Source organism: Stenella coeruleoalba (assembly GCF_951394435.1).
Source record: "Stenella coeruleoalba genome assembly, chromosome: 1".
Lineage (NCBI taxonomy): Eukaryota > Metazoa > Chordata > Mammalia > Artiodactyla > Delphinidae > Stenella > Stenella coeruleoalba.
Window position 1 is genome coordinate 149,087,697 of NC_137169.1, and position 21,483 is coordinate 149,109,179.

The 21,483-nt window shown below is 44.0% G+C and overlaps 1 protein-coding gene across 2 annotated transcripts in view; it reads left to right on the forward strand.

Annotated features, from left to right (window-relative positions):
- The window catches only part of SMYD3 (SET and MYND domain containing 3), a 719,303-nt gene that overhangs the window by 692,254 nt on the left and 5,566 nt on the right, over positions 1 to 21,483 (forward strand). For both annotated transcript variants that reach the window (XM_079902992.1, XM_079902993.1), the window contains one exon: positions 5,189 to 5,297. In XM_079902992.1, the coding sequence (XP_079759118.1) occupies positions 5,189 to 5,297 (109 nt within the window). The remainder of the gene's footprint in view (positions 1 to 5,188; positions 5,298 to 21,483) is intronic.

Here is a 21,483-nt window from a genome sequence, read left to right on the forward strand (position 1 = left end):
GCGTCTTCGTTTCTGTGCGAGGGCTTTCTCTAGTTGTGGCAAGCAGGGGCCACTCTTCATCGCGGTGCGCAGGCCTCTCACTATCGCAGCCTCTCTTGTTGTGGAGCATAGGCTCCAGATGAGCAGGCTCAGTAGTTGTGGCTCACGGGCCTAGTTGCTCCGCGGCATGTGGGATCCTCTCAGACCAGGGCTCGAACCCGTGTCCCCTGCATTAGCAGGCAGATTCTTAACCACTACGCCACCAGGGAAGCCCCAAACAGAATTTTATAAATATTTTGTCTAATGTTTCTTGTTCTTAGCACAGGGTTTGGTCTGAAACAAGGTAACCCACCATTGCTGGAAAGAGAAATTATGCTGAAGAAATTTAAATCAAAACTCAGTCATTACATCATTCTATCCATGCATACTTCAGTTTGTATCTCTGAAAAATGTGGACATTTTCTTACCCACAATGCCATTTCATGTTCAAATTTCCTAGATTGAATCAGAAATGTCTTTTTACAGTTGTTTTAAGATGCAGAAGGTCTGCCAATTACATTTGACTGTTGTATCTCTTAAGTCTCTTTCAATCTAGAGTGTTCTCCTCCCCTGCCATCTTTTTCTTTTCACGCCATTGACCTGCTGAAGATCCTGGGTGAAGGTCCTGTAGAATTTCCCATATCTCGAATTTAGCTGGTTGCTTTTATTTGTTCCTCTACCACTTGTTTTTCCTATGAAATGGAATTTAACTTTATGGGCTTGAATAAATTTAGTTTCTTTGTTTCTGTTTTTGTTTTTTGGCAAGGATCCTTTATAGGTGGTGTAAAATCCTTCTTATTGCATCATATCAGATAGCATGTAATATCTGGCTGTCCCACTTTAGTGATGCTAAGACTGATCAGTGGGTTCAGATGGCAACAACCTGGTTTATCCATTTAAAAATTTGCCATCATTCTTTGATCTGCTGATTTCATCTAGTGATACTTTTTTTGTGGATTCTTCAAGAGTTGCAAAATGCTGATTTTTCTAATTCCATCATTAGAATTAGATTTCACATTAATCAGCTAAAATTCACATTTATCAGCTAAAATTCATACATTATAGCTATTTGGTTACTCTAAAATACAGTTTATAGAGTCAAGTTAAGCTCTTGTTTTAAATTCAGTGATGTATTTTATATCAGTTCTAAAAAATAACCCTAACAATAAATGGTTTTTCCTGTCATATAAATGTCAAAACTCTACCTGTAATGAAACAGTGTGATTGGTAATTGCATCATGTGGAAAAACCTCAGCAAGACCAACAACATGGGTCCTGCCAACATAGGTCCTGCCATGTTTTTCTCTACCCCCTTTTAACTTGAGACATTCCAGTTCCCTGACCCTCAGCCTCCTTGTAGAATATGGCAGCAAGATCCTGGTGTTTATGGGTCTGAATTAAACTAGCATGTGTGCTGCTGCTTTTCTCTGCTTGTTTAAACACCTTCTTCCTATACACTTATTCACCTCAGAAACACCAAGGGCACTTTTTCCATTCTAGGCCCAGCATCCTGGACCACGTGATTGTTAGCACTGTACCCATGAAAAGAAAATTTATAACACCCAAACAAGTAGAATGCCTTGCTGAATGATTTTGTTATTACATAGTTTGCTTGTGTTTTTTGTGGCGGCATTTCAATTTCTGAATCTTGGGAGTCAGCTCTGACTGCCAGACCCCAGCAAGTCTCCAGGTCCTGTTGAATCAGCTGTAGGCCATTTTTTGCATCAGATCCTTCTTTTCTGTTCTCATGACCACATCTTGACTCAGGTCTCTCTGCCTCTAGAGTCTCTTTTCCAATTTATCCTGTCTCCTATTCTGGTGAAACACCCTCAGCCCCTCTGTAGGGCCCAGCTGCCTGCAAGCAAAGTCTGAACCTCCTAGCTGGGCATGGATGCCTCTGCACAGCCTGGCCTCAGGTGCACCTCCTCTCCCGCTCTCCTTCGCTGCCGGTCAGATCATGCATTCACTGGCCCTTTGTCTCCAGCCTCCGGTACCGTTGCCAGAGCTACCCGCCCTCCCCATGCTCCACATGCTGTCCTAGCAGCCCATCGCCTCTTCCAGTCTGAACCAGCTCAAGCTCTGCTGCTCCAGGGAATCTCCCTGATCACTGTGGTCTCCACTGCTTCTGGAGCACCCATTGTCTGTGCCGTGGTCTGGCAGCTCTCATAATCCTCTCTGTATCATAACTCAATTTGCTTCACATCTGCAATCAGACTGTATCCTAAGCAAGGGCAGGGACTCACCGTGGGCTTCTTGTATCCTTTATGCACTGGGCACAGTACCTGGCCTCTCCTAGCTACTACACCTTCCCACTCAGACTCCTGTTTTAGTCCTCGCAGTCCTCAGGCATCCCTGATTCCTCCTCTGGTTCAGGCTCTCAGCCTGGCCTTGATTCCTGACAGTCTGTGATTGAAGACCTTTTGCAGGCCTCCTCTCATCACTGTCACACACGGTAAAGTTGATGAAAGCCCACGCCCTGGGTAGAGAACTTCTCCCAGCAGGAGTGAGCTTCACCGGTTTTCCTTGGGGTGCTATTCCAGCAAGTAATCATGATGCTTATTCCATATGTCAGCTGGGAGGCCTCCAGAAACAACCCAGGCACACACTCAGCACCCCTGCCAGAGCTGTTAGGCTGCTCCGTAAATATTTATGTGGAAGTCCCCCTCCCAGACACTTCCTCATCCTCTCCTGATTAAACTCCACTTCATTTTTTAATATCTTTAAGCAACCGGAGCAAGTACCTTTCATGGAGTAATTATGCACCACTTTCTCTGCCACCATAGAACCAAAGATTTTCTTTCCTTCTGCTAACTGATGTGACAGACATCCACTTAATGGAATGATTATTAGTATGAAATTACATTTTGGCCTTTAAATTTAATTATGCCACATTCACAGCAATAAAATAAAGTTCCAAATGCAGGTGTGTTTTTCAAGGAAAGTGTCCAAGGCAATTAAGTACAGGGCAGTGGCGTCCTATATTTAAGCCTTTTGTCTGGGGAATCTTAAAATCTTTTCCACAGAAGTAGATCATGATGTTCATTTTGTAAGGGGGAGAGGTGAAGTGACTGATCTCTTGGCATGCTCAGAAGACGACGGAAAATCCAGGACCCAGGTGTCCCCTTTGTTCCCCCCCCCCTCCCTTTTCAGTTCTTTAAGAGAAGCATGGCCGACCTTCTATTAATTTAAATACCTCTCTCTGAGGTACTGCTTTCTGCTTCTTTAAGAGCCTGAATGAAAAAAGTTTCTATATCACATTTCATGTGGGGAAGAGCTGAGGTTCAGGGAGAGGGAATGGTTTGAAGATAGTATACTAATCAGAGAACATACATGTCTCTCCTGATAAAGCTACCTCATCTCTATTACACAGCAGAGGCTGAATGTGGGTTCCATGACTAGTTCATAAATGAAAAGCAGAACAGTGCTTGGCACATGGTAAGCCCCGTATAAGCCATGACTCAGGCCTACAGGCAGGCACCTATGTTCTCTGGATGGGAAGCATCTGGAATGCACCCTCGCTCGTGCCATGCAACAGTTTGGATGTGTTTCCGTTCTCCCCACCCAGACAAACCTTCTCAGATCCTGGGGAGCCAGGTTAAGTCCTCTTACCCTCTTCTAAGAAACCTTCCCTGGTCCAACCAATCATAACTCTCCTTTTCATAACTCCTGTATCATTTTCTCAGTTCATTCCACACACTTGAACTGAGCATTGCCATCTACTAATTAACATAGGCTTCATCGGGACACTAAATCATGCTCTATTCTGTGATATTTTTAAACTGTGGTATGAATGTTTGCCTTGTGTCTCATGGGATTATTGGGCCTTGAGGGAAAAGATCATATATATATAGTATAGTATGTCCCCCGGCCTCAGGATTGATCTTGCACATACAGCCGGAGGTCAGGAGACTTATCAGGCTAGAGGATGTGGGGGGCAGAAGGGGCCAAACTGTACACATTTTGTTGAATCTCACGTAATACATTCTTGTTGAATCGAGTTGAAATAACACTGGGTCTGAAACATAGTCCTGGGTTTTCATTCTTCGGTCCACTGCAACACCCTGTTCTATTCTGTTGGGTATGAAAGAGGTCAAGTATGTACAGAGTTCCTACATGCAACACGGTAGCAAGCACAGATGGGGTGTCTGAATCCAAAGAGTCCAGTGATATATATATATATATATATATATATATATATATATATATATATATATATATATATATGGAATCTAAAAAAAAAAAAAAATGGTTCTGAAGAACCTAAGGGCAGGACAGGAATAAAGACGCAGACACAGAGAATGGACTTGAGGACAGGGGGAGGGGGAAGGGTAAGCTGGGACGAAGTGAGAGAGTGGCATGGACATATAGACACTACCAAATGTAAAATAGATAGCTAGTGGGAAGCAGCTGCATAGCACAGGGAGATCAACTCGGTGCTTTGTGACCATCTAGAGGGGTGGGATAGGGAGGGTGGGAGGGAGACACAAGAGGGAGGGGATATGGGGATATATGTATACGCATAGCTGATTCAATTTGTTATACAGCAGAAACTAACACAACGTCGTAAATCAATTATACTCCAATAAAGATGTTAAAAACAAAAACAAAAAAACAGAGTCCAGTGATGACAGAATAAATACACGGGGCCTGTAAGAAAGGTGGACTCTGTGATGAATGATGGACTCTGCACTGAGACTCAGGGAGCTTTGCGGTTAAAAGGAGCGTGTGGGCGTTTCTATATGGGGAATCCTGAAAGTAAATGAAAATTCATTTACTTAACAATTATACACTGAGAGGCCAGCTTCTGGTCCAAGGCTATCCTGGGTGTTGGAGTTTCACGGGGGAGGTTGGAGGATAAGATTGGCACCTGGTCCCTACACCCCCTGCCAAATATAAACGCAGAGGTCCAGATTCTCTTCTTTTAGTGTTTATTAGAGAGGTATTCCAGTCCTGTCATTTTTTTCCCCAATGCAAAAGGCATTCTGGGGAACAGAAGACCAATAGTGTGCTTCTTCCCTCGGTATCACGTTCTCCCGGCTGCAGAGCTGATTCTTCTCAGTGGCTCACTGACATTCGCACCCAGCATTTGCTCCCACTTTCATAGTCTCCTGACTGTGCTGACTGCACCAGTGAGAGCTACTGACACTGTTTGCCATTTGTTTTCTTCCAGGATTTTTTTCCCAGGAAACCATCCCGTCAGAGGCGTGCAGGTAATGAAAGTTGGCAAATTGCAGTTACATCAAGGCATGTTTCCCCAAGCGATGAAGAATCTGAGGCTGGTGAGTGTGCCAAGATCGCATGTAGTTCTGCCTGGAATACCTTTTCCTGGTTGTTGCTAGGCCTCTTCCTTGTGATTTCTAGCAACTCTACACACGTGTGTGTATGCACATGTGCAAGCACACATATGTACACACACGCGTACCCATAAATGTTAAAAACCAGCTTCAAAAAAGAAAATGATTTGTGATGTTTGCTGATGTCTTTGGTATAAACATGCCCACCGTTGCTGATTTTAAACTCCCAATGTCAAATCAACCAGTTCACAAGAATCAGTAAAATTTAACAATCAATTCCTAACTGGTGCAAACTGGCCTCAGACACCACTGCGGCTGTGCCCTTCTCCACTGTGGACAGGCCACCCTTGTCCATGCCTCCCCACCCACAGAACAGAATCCACATTCCCAGCCCCCTGACCACCTGTCTGCAGACCACCTTTGCAGCCTCGTCACCTCCAGCCTCCCCCCGCCCACCTACACACACACACACCAGCTGGTGTACACTGAGCCGCTCACTGTTGCCCAGGCATGGTCCTTTCCAAGCTGTCTCCTTTGCCTTATATGCCCTCCCCCGACCCCAGCCCCTGGGCCTGGCAGAACTCTACTGACCCTTTAAGGCCCAGGTGGAATGTTGTGTCCTCCCTGCCCCGCTACAACTCCGCTCACTCTGTCAGCTGAGCACTCATCACAGGGCAGCAGGAATACCTGCTGCCCCGCCCCCCAGGAGGCTGCGAGGTCTGGGACTTAGCAAGTATCCACTGTTGGAAGAAGGGAGGAAGGGAGCGAGGGCGAGAGGTCAATACAGTGCTAGCAACAAGTGCGGAGAAACTCAAGGGGGAGAACTGGGTGTGTGTTGGAATGCAGTGTTAAAGAGTGAATTTCGGGCTTCCCTGGTGGCGCAGTGGTTGAGAGTCCACCTGCTGATGCAGGGGACATGGGTTCGTGCCCTGGTCCGGGAAGATCCCACATGCCGCGGAGCGGCTGGGCCCGTGAGCCATGGCCGCTGAGCCTGCGCATCCGGAGCCTGTGCTCCGCAACGGGAGAGGCCACAACAGTGAGAGGCCCGCGTACCGCAAAAAAAAAAAAAAAAAAAAAGTGTGACGCCTGTCCTCACCCTCTCAATGAGTGTCCTCTGCCACTAGGGCCCAGGGCTCTCTGCTGTCTTGGCCTTTCCACCCTGGAAGAACACCCCCTCACCTAAACCGTGGCTTCCAAAGGCAGAACTCAGGTGCTGGTCTGGTCCAGGCACTGGTGGCGGCTATGGAGAGCTGGTGTGTGGGCTTTCATGGGCAGCACCTGGCACTTTCCCAGGTCCTCTGGGCCACGATGCCCTTGTCCGCAGAAGGGTGGAGAGACCCGGGCCCTGAATCAGGATCTCTCAGGGAGTGTCTAGGGGCTGGCTGATCCACACTTAGATGGGAAAAATAACAGATGCCTAAGGGATTCTTACAAGTGAGATTCCCTAATGCTGGTTTCTGTTGATTGCTAGCCCTGTTCCCTTTTCCTGGTCTCTAACTGAAATCAGCCTGTGGTCAACAGGGAGAACACTAGGATGGCTGAAGGTGGCCAGCGCTTCCTGTTCTCTTTGCCTTGTCTGACGTCGTTACCAGACTGATGGAGAACACTGGAAGGCTCCTGCGGTCTCAGGAGAACTTTCCTTTTCTGGTCTGGCTAATGGTTGTCAACCAGTCAAATCAGTTGGGCAGAAAAGACTCACTGAGGGTCTACCCTGTGAATGTTCTGACGGGAAAACAATGTGGAGGAAATTTCCCACGTATATCATGGACCCAACCCAGGGTCACCTCCAAGTAGGCATTTTATAAGTGATCAAATTAGTCCTTGATGTTTTATGGGACTAGAAAGTATTAATACTGCTCACATGTACATGACTGATCGGGCCCTCATGACAGCTGACAGCCATCTGAGGCCAGCGGGCCAGGCATTTCCGTGTCCATTTGAAAACTGAAGGCGCTAAGGAGGCTTTGAGTCACACTGAACCAGAGCCAGGTCCAGTCTGTTCGATTTAATCTAATATGTGTTGATTAAATGCTTCTGTTAATCTGAATAAGGCCCAGTGTTGTCCTCACAGTTCAGTGGAGGAGACAGACGCGTGAACACGTCATCAGATCCAGGCTGGGATCCGAGGCTCTAGACTGGCCCAGCAAATAACTGAGACTCTCTAGTAAGACTCAGTGTAGAAATCCCTTCAGATCCCGCTGAGCTCCTGGTGCCAACTCAGAGGAGGACGTGAAAGAGAAATCTGAGGGGATTTGGATCTTTTCTACTCTTCACGTGAGGCTTTATCATTGCCATTGCACGCAGGACTCTCGATGGAGACATCTCACACCCTCAGCTGCAAAGACAAGCATGAACGAACCCACACTGACGTCTAGGTACAGATTTACGGGATATCTGTGGGCCAGGCGGATCACCAGTCCTTCTTGGGACACTCTTGCTGCCCTTTTATACCCTTCGTGCCCTGTTCCATTCTGTCTTCCTCACGTCCTTCTTGTGAGCTTGCCTCATTTCCTCCAGAAGCCTCCCTTGGTGATTGTTTTAGCATCTTCTGCTCCTGGTACCAAAGATAAGCCCACATATGGACCCTGACAGCTGCCAAGTGAAAGACCTCGGAGCAGCATCAGAACGTCTGTCGTGAGGCCTGGCGCTAGTCATGGCCCCACCCAAACTTCCCGCTTGGCTCTGGAAGAGACACGGAGTCCCCTGGGTTCTGATATCGACCAGAAAGCAGATGTTCGCCCCGGGAGTGTCACGTAGTAGGAAGACACTCGGATTCAGAGTTCAGGTTCCAGTCCCGTCATTTACTACGTTTATGACTTGAAGCAAGTCTCAATCCCTCTGAATATAATTTTCCTATTTTAAAAATGAGGATCATACCTACCCCATAGAGTTATTTTAGAAGTCGATAAGGTAGTGCGTAAGGGTGTGTTTGGCTGAGTCCCAAGTGTTTGGAGAGTATACAGGATTATTATTGTGTAGGAACCCTTGTTCTGACCACTCCCTCACTATCTAGTCCCTTTAGCACTTGCATTTGGAGTTTGGGGTTATACAGTGTTTCCCCTGTTGAACAATTATATTATAGAACTGCTCCCCAGCAGTTCACATGGGTGTGTTCCATTTCCTGGAGGTGAGTGGGAATTCCACAAGATACCTTTTGTATCTCCTGGGGCTACCAAACCTAGACACATGCCCTGAACACAGCAAGGTCTATCAAGGACACCTACTTGAATGAATGGATTTTTTAATGAGGAGAGGTCTTTAAAAGCACCACCCTGGCCCTCTTCTTTTAGCTAATATGTATATGTACTACGTATGTGGCTAGTGGACCAGATCTTCTCAGGACATATGCTGAGCATTTACTAGCAGGGTAAGGTTCTGCCCACCCAATTCCAATGTGTGGCAGGGGTCTTCCCGCTTCAACAAGCAATTCTCAGACACAGCTGGGTGTCCTACGGTTCAACTCAGTTCTGACACCATTTACCTGGAGATGGCATCAGATCCCACTGCCCCCCGAGATCGCCTTCCACACTTCAGACGCCAGTCACAAGCCCAGGCTGTCACACAGGCTTCAGACTGACTGGCTATGGCTTAGCGGTGCCGAGGATGCCACCACGGTTTTGATTAATTTGCTAAAGCAGCTCACAGGATTCCAAGAAACATTTTACTTACTAAGATCACCAGTGTATTACAAAAGGCTATGAATCAGAAGCAGCCAGATGGAAGAGATGCCCATAGGGCGTCTCTCCGAGTTCACCGCTTTCCACGAATCTCCATGTGTTCACCAACCTGGAAGCGTTCAAACTCTGTCCTTGTGGGTTTTTATGAAGGCTTCACTACAGAGGCATGACTGATGAAATCACTGGCCATTGGCGATTGATTCAACCTCCAGTTCCTCTTCCCTGAAAGTTCCAACCGTCTTATCCTGTGGTTGGTTATCCTAGCAACCAGTCCCCATCCTTAGGTGCTTCTGAAAGTCACCTTATTAAAATAATAAAGACACCTTGATCATTCTCATCACTTAGGAAATTCCAAGGGTTTTAGGAACTCAATGCCAGAAATAGGGATGAAGACCAAGTATGTATTTCTTATTGTATATCCCAGTATCACACAGAGGGACAGGCTGCACACCTCCATCTTTTTGCAAGTTCACAGCACCTGTGAGTCTAGAAGCAGGGCAGTTTCGTTCTGCAGAACACCTCTCCTCCCGAGCTTTCTCAGGGCTCAGGTAACCCAGAGAGGGGCAAGGGAAGATATGTTCTTGCCTTTTTTAAACTGATGTTCTCTTTCGACTGGCACCCCCAGACATTCTTCCTTAGAAACTCTGGAAATAATGGGATGAACGAGTTTGAATAAGGGTTTCAGAGGCTGAGTTTGAAACAAAAATGAGAAAAGCTTCAGAAACAAAAATTAGGTACAGATTCAATTAGGCCCGGCCTCCTCCAGGAAAGGAATCCTCTTCGCCCAGTTCTGATTTGGTTTAGGCTCCCATCTCCCCTGGGCTCAGCTGAAATTCTTGGGATTGCTGCCACAGGACAGTCCTGGGCTCCCTTCACCGTACCTCCCTCTTGCTTTCTCCTGTCTCTAATCTATTTTCATTTCTTCCCATTTATTTCTTAGAAGGATTTTGTTAGCCACTAATTTGACTTCTTGGACCTCAGGGGCAACCATTCTCATCTGGCCTGTCTCGTCAGTGAGCCAGCTTCTTTTCTGTGAGCTCTGCATGCTGCCAGCTCCCTCACCCTGGGCTACACTAGCTGCTTTGTTGGTAGTGCCTTGTTAATGGAGGTCAGGCTGGAAAAAGTCCAACTTCTTCCCCCTCAATAACCATTTTTTATTTAGATGTAAATTTCTTATATTACACTGTAATGTGTTTTCTCTTCTCATTTCATTATGTTGAAGCATTGTACACTTTGAGGATCTTTTTAGCTTTTTCTGGACCTGAACAGGGAGCAGGCCCAGTCCCCAGCACAGCTCCTCTCATACCCACATGGTTACTAGCTATTCCAGCTCATGCAGGCAAAGCTCCAAGCACATGCTGGTCTCTCTCTACTCCAGCCTGCACCCTGATTTCAAGCCCCTCTAAATGGATGATTTAGAGCCTGCAAGTCTATTGCTCCCATTTCTTAATCTGCTACAATGATTTTTAACCTCTTTGGTCACACTCTTTTTTAGGAATTGTGTGAGGACCACTGACTCACCAGAGAAAATGCACATACACACATTTTTTAAAAAAAGTTGGGGTATAGTTGCTTTACAATGTTGTGTTAGTTTCTGCTGTACAATGAAGTGAATCAGCTATCTGTATACATATATCCCCTCCCCCTTGGACCTCCCTCCCACCCCACCCCCCCATCCCGCCCATCTAGGTCGTCACAGAGCACCAAGCTGAGCTCCCTGTGCTATACAGCAGGTTCCCACCAGCTATCTGTTTTAAACATGGCAGTGCACATACGTCAATCCTAATCTCCCAATTCATCCCACCTCCCTGCCCCCCACCCCGTATCCACACTGCACAACATTTTTTTTTTTATATTTGGTGGGGAAGGTATTTAGGGACCACCTGAAGCCTCTCCATGGACTTTCTATAGGCCCGCGGTCTCAACGTTAAAAAGCTCTCGTCTAAATGCATAACATCACCTTAACATGTGGGCAGATGGGAGGGAGAGGGGGAGGACAAGGGGGCATGCGGAGGTGACGTGCCACAATCATCAGCAGTACCTTCAAAGCGTCGTTTGGCAGAGCCCCTGCCTCTGATGTTTATGACTGTCCCCTACTGACTTAAAACAGAGAATATCAGTTTCAAGAGTATGTTGCTGAACCAAAGAAAGAGAAGATAACTAAGAGAATAATCATAAAATGAAAGCATAGTGATTAAGTTACATTACAGGAAGCAAGCAGAAATTTACCTACCAGACAGTGTAAGCCCAGCAGTGACCAGGAACCAAGTGAGGAACCTGGACTTGTACTTCTGCCTGGCAGTAGCATGGTGTCATCTGCCATACTCCTGCTGGAGCAATACTGGAGAGAGCCAGCTGAAACAAAGTTTACATGAAAGTCAGAATCTCAGCCTAATACTCAAAGTGTCCAGGTTTCAATTGAAAATCCCTCATCATACCAAGAACAAGGAAGATCTCAATCTTCATGGAGAAAAAGACAATCGACAGATTGCAACTCCAAGATAACAGATTTTAGAATTATCTGACAAAGATTTTAAAGCCAATCATACATGTGCTCAAACAAGCAATTACAAACATCCTCAAAACAAATGAAAAAACAGAACACCTCAGCAAAGAACTAGAAGATAGAAAGAAGCAGCAAACAGAAATTTACGAACTGATAAATACAATTACCAAAATATACAGACTGGAACTTAACAACAGAATGGATAGAGGAATGAGTTAATAATGAACTTGGGGCTTCCCTGGTGGCGCAGTGGTTGAGAGTCCGCCTGCCGATGCAGGGGACACAGGTTCGTGCCCCAGTTCGGGAGGATCCCACGTGCCACAGAGCGGCTAGGCCCGCGAGCCATGGCTGCTGGGCCTGCGCGTCCGGAGCCTGTGCTCCGCAGCAGAAGAGGCCACAGCAGTGAGAGGCCCGCGTACCCCCAAAAAATAAAAGATAAAAAAATAATGAACTTGAAGATAGAACAATATAAGCTGTCCAATCTAAAAAACAGAGATAAAATGACTAAAAAAGGTAAAATTGAACAGAGCTTCAGGGACCCACGGTACCTATAACAAAAGATCTAACAGTGGAGTCCCAGAAAGAGAAGAGAAAGAGGGCAGGGTGGGAAAGTACTTGAAGAAATAATAGTGAAAGCACTCAAATTGAAAAAAAGTAAAATTCTCTCTCTTCATAGATGACATGATCTTATATGTAGGAAACCCTAAAGATACCACAAAAGAAATTGTTCCAACTAAGAAATTCAGCAAAGTGGGAGGATGTAAAATTAACATGCAAAAGTCAGTTGTGTTTCTATACACGGATAGGGAATGATCCCAAAAGGGAATGATCCCAAAAGGAAATTGAGAAAACAGTTCCACTTCTAATAGCATCGTACAGAATAAAATAATCAGCAATTAACTTAATCAAGGAGGTAAAAGACTTATACACTGAAGACTATAAAACATTGCTGAAAAAAATTAAAGATGACATAAACAGAATAATATTCCATGTTCATGACTGAAAGATTTAATATCATTTTAAGATGTCAATACAACCTAAAGCAATCTATAGATTCAATGCAATCTCTGTCAAAATCCCACTGACATTTTATTTAGAAATGGAAAAATCCATCCTACAATCCATATGAAACCTCAAGACCCCAATAGCATAACAATATTGAAAAAGAAAAAAAAAGTTGGAGGACTCACACTTTATGATTTCAAATTTTGCTACAAAACTACAGTAATCAAAACAACAGGGTACTGGCATAAAGACAGACATATAAGCCAATGAAATTGAATAGAGAGCCAGAAATAAACTCTCAGATATATGTCAAATAATTTTTGACAAGGGTGCCAAGACCACTCAGTGAGGAAAGGACAGTCCATTCAATAAACAGTGTTGAGAAAACTGGATATCCACATGCAAAAAATAACACTTACCTAACCTAAGGTTTTAACCTTAAGGTTTTAACCTAAGGTTAAAAAATTAACCTTACCTAACACTATATTTTTAAAAACTAATGCATGGATTAAAGACCTAATATAAGAGCTAAAACTATAAAACTCTTAGAAGAAAACAGAAGAAAAGTTTCATGAGACTGGATTTGGCAATGACTTTTTTGGATATGCCACCAAAGGCACAGGCAACAAAGAAAAAATACACGAATTGAACTTCATCAAAATTTTAAATGTTTGTGCATCAAAGGATGCTATCGACAGAGTAAAAAGGCAACCCACAAAATGGAACAAAATATTTGCAAATCACGTATCTGATAAGTAAATAATTTCCAGAATATAGAGAGAATGCCTAAACTTCAATAACAATACCAAAACAGCCCAATTCAAAAATTGACAAAGGACCTGAATGGACATTTCTCCAAAGAAGATATGCAAATAGCTAAAAATCACAGAAAAAGGTGCTTAACATCACCAATCATTAGGGAAATGCAAACCACAACCACAATGAGATACTACTTCTCACCTGCTAAGATGTCTATTATTAAGGAAAAAAAACAGAAAACAACATATATTGGTATGGATGTGGAGAAACTGGAACCCTTACGTATTACTGGCAGGAATGCAAAATGGGGCAGCCACTGTGGAAAAATAGTATAGCAGTTCCTCAAAAATATGAAACATAGAATTACTATTTGATCCACCAATTCCACTTCTGGGTATAAACACAAAAGAATTGAAAGCAGAGACTTGAACAGATATTTGTACACCAATGTTCATAGCAAGCATTATTAACAATAGCTTAGCTAAAAGGTGGAAGCAACCTAAATGTCCATGGACAGATGAATAGATAAACAAAATGTGGAATATACAGACAATATTATTCAGCCTTAAAAATGAAACCACATGGATGAAACTTGAAGACATTATGTGAAATAAGCCAGTCACAAAAGGATAAATATTGTATGATTCCATTTATATCAGGTATGTAGAGTAGTAAAAAACATAGAGACAGAAAGTAAAATAGTGATAACCAGGGGCTGGAGAGAGAAGGGAATGGAGAATTATTGTTTAGTGGGTACACAGTTTCAGTTTGGAATAACACAGAAGTTCTGGAAATGGATAGTGGTAGTGGTTGCACAACAATGTGAATGTAATTAATGCCACTGAACATAAAAAAATCTACCTGGTTATTCAAGAAGGTAACTGATTGTGAAAATGACTATACTGCCCAAGGCAATGTACAGATTCAATGCAATCCCTATTAAATTACCAATGGCGTTTTTTACAGAACTAGAACAAATAATCTTAAAATTTGTATGGAGACACAAAAGACCCCAAATAGCCAAAGCAGTCTTGAAGGAAAGAAACGGAGCTGGAGGAATCAGACTCCCTGACTTCAGACTATACTACAAAGCTACAGTAATCAAGACAATATAGTACTGGCACAAAAACAGAAACATAGATCAATGGAACAAGATAGAAAGCCCAGAGATAAACTCAGGCACCTATGGTCAACTAATCTATGACAAAGGAGGCAAGGATATATACAATGGAGAAAAGACAGTCTGTTCAATAAGTGGTGCTGGGAAAACCAGAGAGCTTCATGTAAAAGAATGAAATTAGAACACTCCCTAACACCATACACAAAAATAAACTCAAAATGGATTAGAAACCTAAATGTAAGACCAGACACTATAAAACTCTCAGAGGAAAACATAGGAAGAACACTCTTTGACATAAATCACAGCAAGATCTTTTTTGACACACCTCCTAGAGAAATGGAAATAAAAACAAAAATAAACAAATGGGACCTAATGAAACTTAAAAGCTTTTGCACAGCAAAGGAAACTATAAACAAGACTAAAAGACAACCCTCAGAATGGGAGAAAATATTTGCAAATGAATCAACGGACAAAGGATTGATCTCCAAAATATATAAACAGCTCATGCAGCTCAATATTAAAAAATCAAACAACCCAATCAAAAAATAGGCAGAAGACCTAAACAGACATTTCTCCAAAGAAGACATACAGATGGCCAAAAGGCACATGAAAAGCTGCTCAACATCACTAATTATTAGACTAATGCAAATCAAAACTACAATGAGGTATCACCTCACACCAGTTAGAATGGGCATCATCAGAAAATCTACAAACAACAAACGCTGGAGAGGGTGTGGAGAAAAGGGAACCCTCTTACACTGTTGGTGGGAATGTAAACTGATACAGCCACTATGGAGAACAGTACGGAGGTTCCTTAAAAAACTAAAAATAGAATTACCATATGACCCAGCAATCCCACTACTGGGCATACACCCAGAGAAAACCATAATTCAAAAAGGCACATGCACCCCAGTGTTCATTGCAGCACTATTTACAATAGCCAGGTCATGGAAGCAACCTAAATGCCCATCGACAGATGCATGGAATAAGAAAATGTGGTACATATATACAATGGAATATTACTCAGCCATAAAAAGGAACGAAATTGGGTCATTTGTAGAGACGTGGATGGACCTAGACACTGTCATAAAGAGTGAAGTAAGTCAGAAAGAGAAAAACAAATATCGTATATTAATGCATATATGTGGAATCTAGGAAAATGGTACAGATGAACCGGTTTGCAAGGCAGAAACAGAGACACAGATGTTGAGAACAAACATATGGACACCAAGAGGGGAAAGCCACGGCGGGTCGGCAGTGGTGGTGGTGGGATGAATTGGGAGATTGGGATTGACATGTATACACTGATGTGTATAAAATTGATGACTAATAAGAACCTGCTGTATAAAAAAAAAAATTAAAAAAAAAAACCTACAAAAACTTAAAGGAAAAAAAAAACCTAAGTGAATCCAAATAAGAAAAATCCAAAGAAATGCACATCAAGATTCATCCTAGAGAAACTTCTGAAAACTAAAGACAACAAAAATATCTTAAAAGCAGCAAGAGAGGGGCTTCCCTGGTGGCGCAGTGGTTAAGAATCCACCTGCCAATGCACAGGACACGGGTTCAAGCGCTGGTCCAGGAAGATCCCAAATGCTGCAGAGCAACTAAGCCCGTGCACCCCAACTACTGAGCCCGCATGCCACAACTACTGAAGCCCACATGCCTAGAACCCAGGCTCCACAACAAGAGAAGCCACCACAATGAGAAGCCTTAACACCGCAAGAGTAGCCCCCACTCACCACAACCAGAGAAAAGCCCGCGCGCAGCAACAAAGACCCAACACAGCAAAAAATTTAAAAAATTTAAAACTGTTTTTAAAAAAGCAAGAGAAAAATGACATCTTTCTTATAGGAGAAAAACAATTTGAGTTACAGTGGCTTTCTCATTAAAAACCATGAAGGCCAGGGACTTCCCTGGTGGTCCAGTGGTTAAGACTCTGTGCTCCCAATGCAAGGGGCCTGGGTTCGATCCTGGTCAGGGAATTAGATCCCTCATGCCACAACAAAGATCCCGCATGCTGCAACTAAAACCAGATCCTGCGTGCTGCAGTGAAGATCCCGCCCGCAGTATTGAAGATCCCACGTGCTGCAACTAAGACTCGGTACAGCCAAATAAATAAATATTAACAAACAAACAAACATGGAGGTCAGATGAAAGTGGCATATTTTTCAAGCACTGAAAGAAAAGAACTGTTGAGCCAAAAACCGATACTCAGCAAAATAGCCTTCAAGAGTTAAGGGAAAATCCAAACATTCTCAGATGAAGGAAAAGTAAGAGAATTTGTCACCAGCAGACCTATTCTAAAAGGATCGCTAAAGGAATTCTCTAAACAGAAAGTAAATAATAAAGGCAGGAATCTTTGAACATCAGGAAGAAAGAACATGGTAAGCAAAAGTAAGGGTAAGTAAAATAGACTTTCATTCTCCTCTTGAGTTTTTTAGATAATCTTTGACAGTTGAAACAAAATTTATAACACTGTCTCCTGTGGTTCTAAATGTATATAGTGGAAATATTTAGGTCAATTATATTCGACAATTATATGTCTATGTCTCTCTCTCTATATATATACACACACAAACAAATACACTCAAAAACATTACAGAATTCTAAAAAAAAGTAGTAATCCACCAGAAATGCAAGATAAAGAAAATAGAAGCAAAAAAGAAAAAAACAGAATAAACAGAAAAATTTTTTTAATGGCAAACTTAAAACCCTAATATATGAATAACCACATTAATTATGCAAGTGATCTATGTAAAAAATATAAATTGTCTAAAATATACTAATTAAATGACAGAGATTATTAGAATGGATTTTTTTAATGACCCAACTATATGCTGTCTATAGGAAACTCACTTTAAATATAGACACGTTGAAAGTAAAATGATGGAAAAAGATATATCATGAAAACACCATTCATCAAAGAAAGCTGGAGTGGCTATATTAATATCAGATAAAGTCGATTTTAGAGCAAAGAAAATGTTGCTAAAGACAGAGAAGGACATTATATAATGGGAAAAAAAGGTCAATTTACCACGAATACATAGCAATTCTACATGTGTATGCACCAAACAACTCAGTTGCCAAATGTGGGAAACAAAAACTGATAGAACTAAAAGAAGAAATAGATAATAGACTTATGGATACGAGTATAGCTGGGGACATCAGCACTCCCTGTCAACTACTGACAGGACAACTAGACAGAAAACCAGCAAGGATACAGAAGGATTCAACAACAGGATCAAATCGACATTTATAAAACTCCACCCAGCAGTAGCAAAATACACTTCTTTTCAAGTACCCACAGACTGTATACCAAGAAGGACCATATTCTGGGCCATAAAACAAGTCTCAATAAATGTAAAAGGATTCCTGTCATACAAAGTAAATTCTCTGACCTCAGTGGAGTTAAATTAGAAATCAATAACACATTTTGAAATGAAACCAAACCTGCACCTCCTAGCTCTGTGTCTGGGACTTGCTTTGTCCACAGAATTTATCTAGTCCAATCTCCTCGTTATTCAAGTGAGGAAACCGGAGTTCAGGGAGGAGACATGATGTCTTCAGGGTCTCTCAGGTGCTCAATAAATATGCATTGGATCGATTGATTAGTTAAACATAACAACACAACAGCAACTCTTTCTGGAATAGCTACTCCCACTGGAAGGCACAGACCTGAGCTCACCATGTCTGTAACCCCTTCTGGGGTCTCTCCTCTGGAACCCCAGCACCTTACATCTCCCTTTATCACACACTGTCCTGCTAGAACCCTGATTTCTGGCTGTGCCAGAGCTCCTCCCAGGGCAAGGACCAAGTCTTATTCATGACAGCTGCTTAGCCGATATTTAGTGTATGAATGGATAGATCTTTTCTTTAAGGAATCCTGCCTCCCAGGAGGACAGGTCCTCTCGGTGGATTCTGTACAAGGTGGAGAGCACAGTGGAGTCAGCAGGGGTGCTGTGAGCTCAGGAAGGTCATCCAAGGCTTTGGGATTTCCTGCTGCCCCTTGCGAAGGGCTGCCGTGGCTCTGCAGCTGCTTGATGGGTTGCAGGTCTGTCTTCTTACGTGTCCTGCTTTGGATGCCCCAGCGCACGCCTACCACCTCCCACCCCTCTACTCTGCTTTCATCCTGAGGTGGGCAGAGTAAGAAAACTTGCCTGCATTTTCCCCTCCTGTGATCTGATTCCAGAGGTTTTTATCATGCATACATTTCTTTTCCCTCTGATTTATATCCATATTTAAATCCTGCTTGGGGAAGTCATTATTGAATTCCCTCAGGCTTTTTGTAGAGAGTATATGAGATCCTTGATAAGCTTAATATATTTTTATTAAAAATAAGAAAGCTATATTGTTTGCAACTTTAAATCATAATTTAATTCATTTTATTTAATGTATGACCCACAATTCTACAATTACTTAAAAGAAAAAAAAAGCTGTGATGAGATTGAAATCAGTTCTGGGGACCCGATCTTTCAAAGAACCTATCTTTACTCCTGAGTGAGCCATGCCTGTCATGTGGCAGGCAATCTGTGCTTCCATTTCTCATGTGACATTTAGAGTCAGTACACGGGGGGCAGCAACACCCCCTTGAAGGCTTCAAATAGGTCCTCTGTGGAAGAATACAGGCAGGCTCTTTTTAAATGCTACCATTAAAAAAATAAAATTTAATGGAAAGAGATAAGCTTTTCCCAGCACAGGCTGGCTCTGATTTTATATTTCCTTAATCTGTTTTACATATTGCTGCAGGAAATTAAATCAAAATTGTTCTCTCTGACATGTGCATGTGTGGCAGTTGGGAGGGGCTGAGAGAAGGGAGACACAGAGCTACAGGAAACAATTGTCCTGGTTTGTCAGAGATTTACTATAACTTTGTTTTTGGGGGAAGAAAAGACCTCCTCATCTTCTTGCTGGGCTGAGGGGCTGTGGCCGCCATGCAGAGGCAGCCTGTGCTGACAGCTACATTGGGCTCCCTTCCTACATCGCTGAGAACTGCTGCCCCAGCTCACCTGTAGGCCCAGGTGATGACCAAGACAAGGACCAGACGTCCTGCTGGACCAAGTCTGAGTTTTGGCTTCCCGTCCTGTATACTCAACCTGCCATATTACTCTCTCATACACACACGCACACACACACAGAGAACACAGTCATCACCATAGTTTGCACATTACTAAATCCTATTTCTTTTTTTCTCTCCTTTTCTCTTCTACCCCACCCATCACTCAGAGAAAATTACAGTGTTTACTTGTTAACCCTATTTATACTTGGTTTTACCTTCTAGACAAATGGTATGGATTTTTTCCAGTCTCTTCGATGTGGTCCTCTGCACCCAGCTCTGCCCATTTCCTCTCTGCTTCCAGCCACCCCTGTGGATAGGATCCTCTAACCTTAGTATCTCAAATCCTACACATACACACCCAGGGGTTGCCCCCGCCCCACTTTTGCTACCGGTGCTGCATTCACCACCAGATAAGAGAACGTAGGTCACAACCAGCAGCATCTTGACTAGGAAGACCTTCATGGCTCCTCAGGGTGTCTCAGAAGCCACACGTCAGAGACCCTCCAGGCCCTCTCCTTGGTCACTGAAGACTGTTTGCAGGTGGAGGCTGCACAGTGCAGTCATGGAATGAACACGGGGTTCACCCTGGGCTCCCTCTCAGGCCAAACATGAGGACATTGCGCCAGATGGTCTTTATGGCCCTCTCGCAAGGAAGCAGGCTGGGAGGTATGGAAGTGAGGCCTGGGGAAGGCCAGGTGGCTTCCCTTCCTGGCTGTGGCTCTGCAGTTCGTGAAGGGTTGCAGGGCCGGAAGCCTCCTCTGATGCTCAGGCACCTGCTGTGCTGTGGGATGAGCAGGAATGAACAGGAAGACTCCAGATCAGCCACAATTAACTTTGTCTCTTGAGGAGTAGGCCTTATTCTTTTTTTTTTTTTTTTTTTTCTTTTTTTTTTGCGGTACGCGGGCCTCTCACTGCTGTGGCTGCTCCCGTTGCGGAGCACCTGCGCCACCAGGGAAGCCCCATAGGCCTTATTCTTAAAGCTGGAAGGGAGGAGAAAGTGAAACGTATGACTGGAAGAAAGGCAGCGAGGAAGGAAGCTGGAGCTATAATACGTCTGAAAACGTGCAGATCGACCTTACCCTTCAGAGTGGTATGAAGATGACTGTCATGTAGCCTCTGAGTCAAGTCCCTGAGAAGCACAGAACATTCTCCAGATGAGGAACCTGGAGAAATAAAACAGGAGGACACAGAGAAGCTGATCTGGGAGTTCTCCTGAGAAACGAGGCCAGGCCCTCACCCAGCAGAGAGCTGTGAGGGGCCGGGAGGGCGAGAGCCCTCACAGGTCAGGCAGGCCTTTCTCCAGCCGACCTGTCCATGGGGCTTGGAGGAGCGTTATTTCTCTTTCTGCAAAGAGCTTTTCAGGTGATGCTCCTGGCCCATTCACCCTCCTTTGTCAGATCACAAGTACAGCTGGTCCTCTGTCAAGTGGAAGGGAAGAGAACATCTAAGCAGCTTTCGAGTGAGAGAATTTCCCATGAAGGGCTCGAAGCATCTCTCCAGTCTCTTTTTACAATCGCGCTCTCATGCAGGCCCCTGCCTGGGACCTTGAGATGTCTAGAACAACAGAGGACCTGGGGAGTGGGGCGGGAGGGAGACAGGAGACATTTGTTCCCTGAATGGCATCAAACATTTGTTGCTGATCTTCTGCCCAGAGGCATGTCACCGAGCTTGGCTGCCTCCAAGGTGGAGGCTACTCCCAACTCCTCCCCTCGATCTCGTACACCCCTCACCCTGCCCCACTGCACCTCGGGATTTGCTTGCAGATGCTCTGCACCCACAGGGCAGACCCACTCAGGTTACTAAGAACCAAATCCTCACGGCCCTGACTCATCACAGCCCCCTTCTGGTTTTCCAGCTGGCATGTCACAGGTGATGGGCCTGCCAGTGCAGGATTACAGCCAACGCCACGGGCAGAGCTCTTTTCCAGGCTGGGACACCAGAGCCTGAGGTGGCGGGCCTTTCCCTTTTTTTCCTCTCACAGTAGCTAAATCTAGACCCCGTCTGTCTGACTGTTTTCCTTTATCCCAGCTAAAGGGAACTTTTTT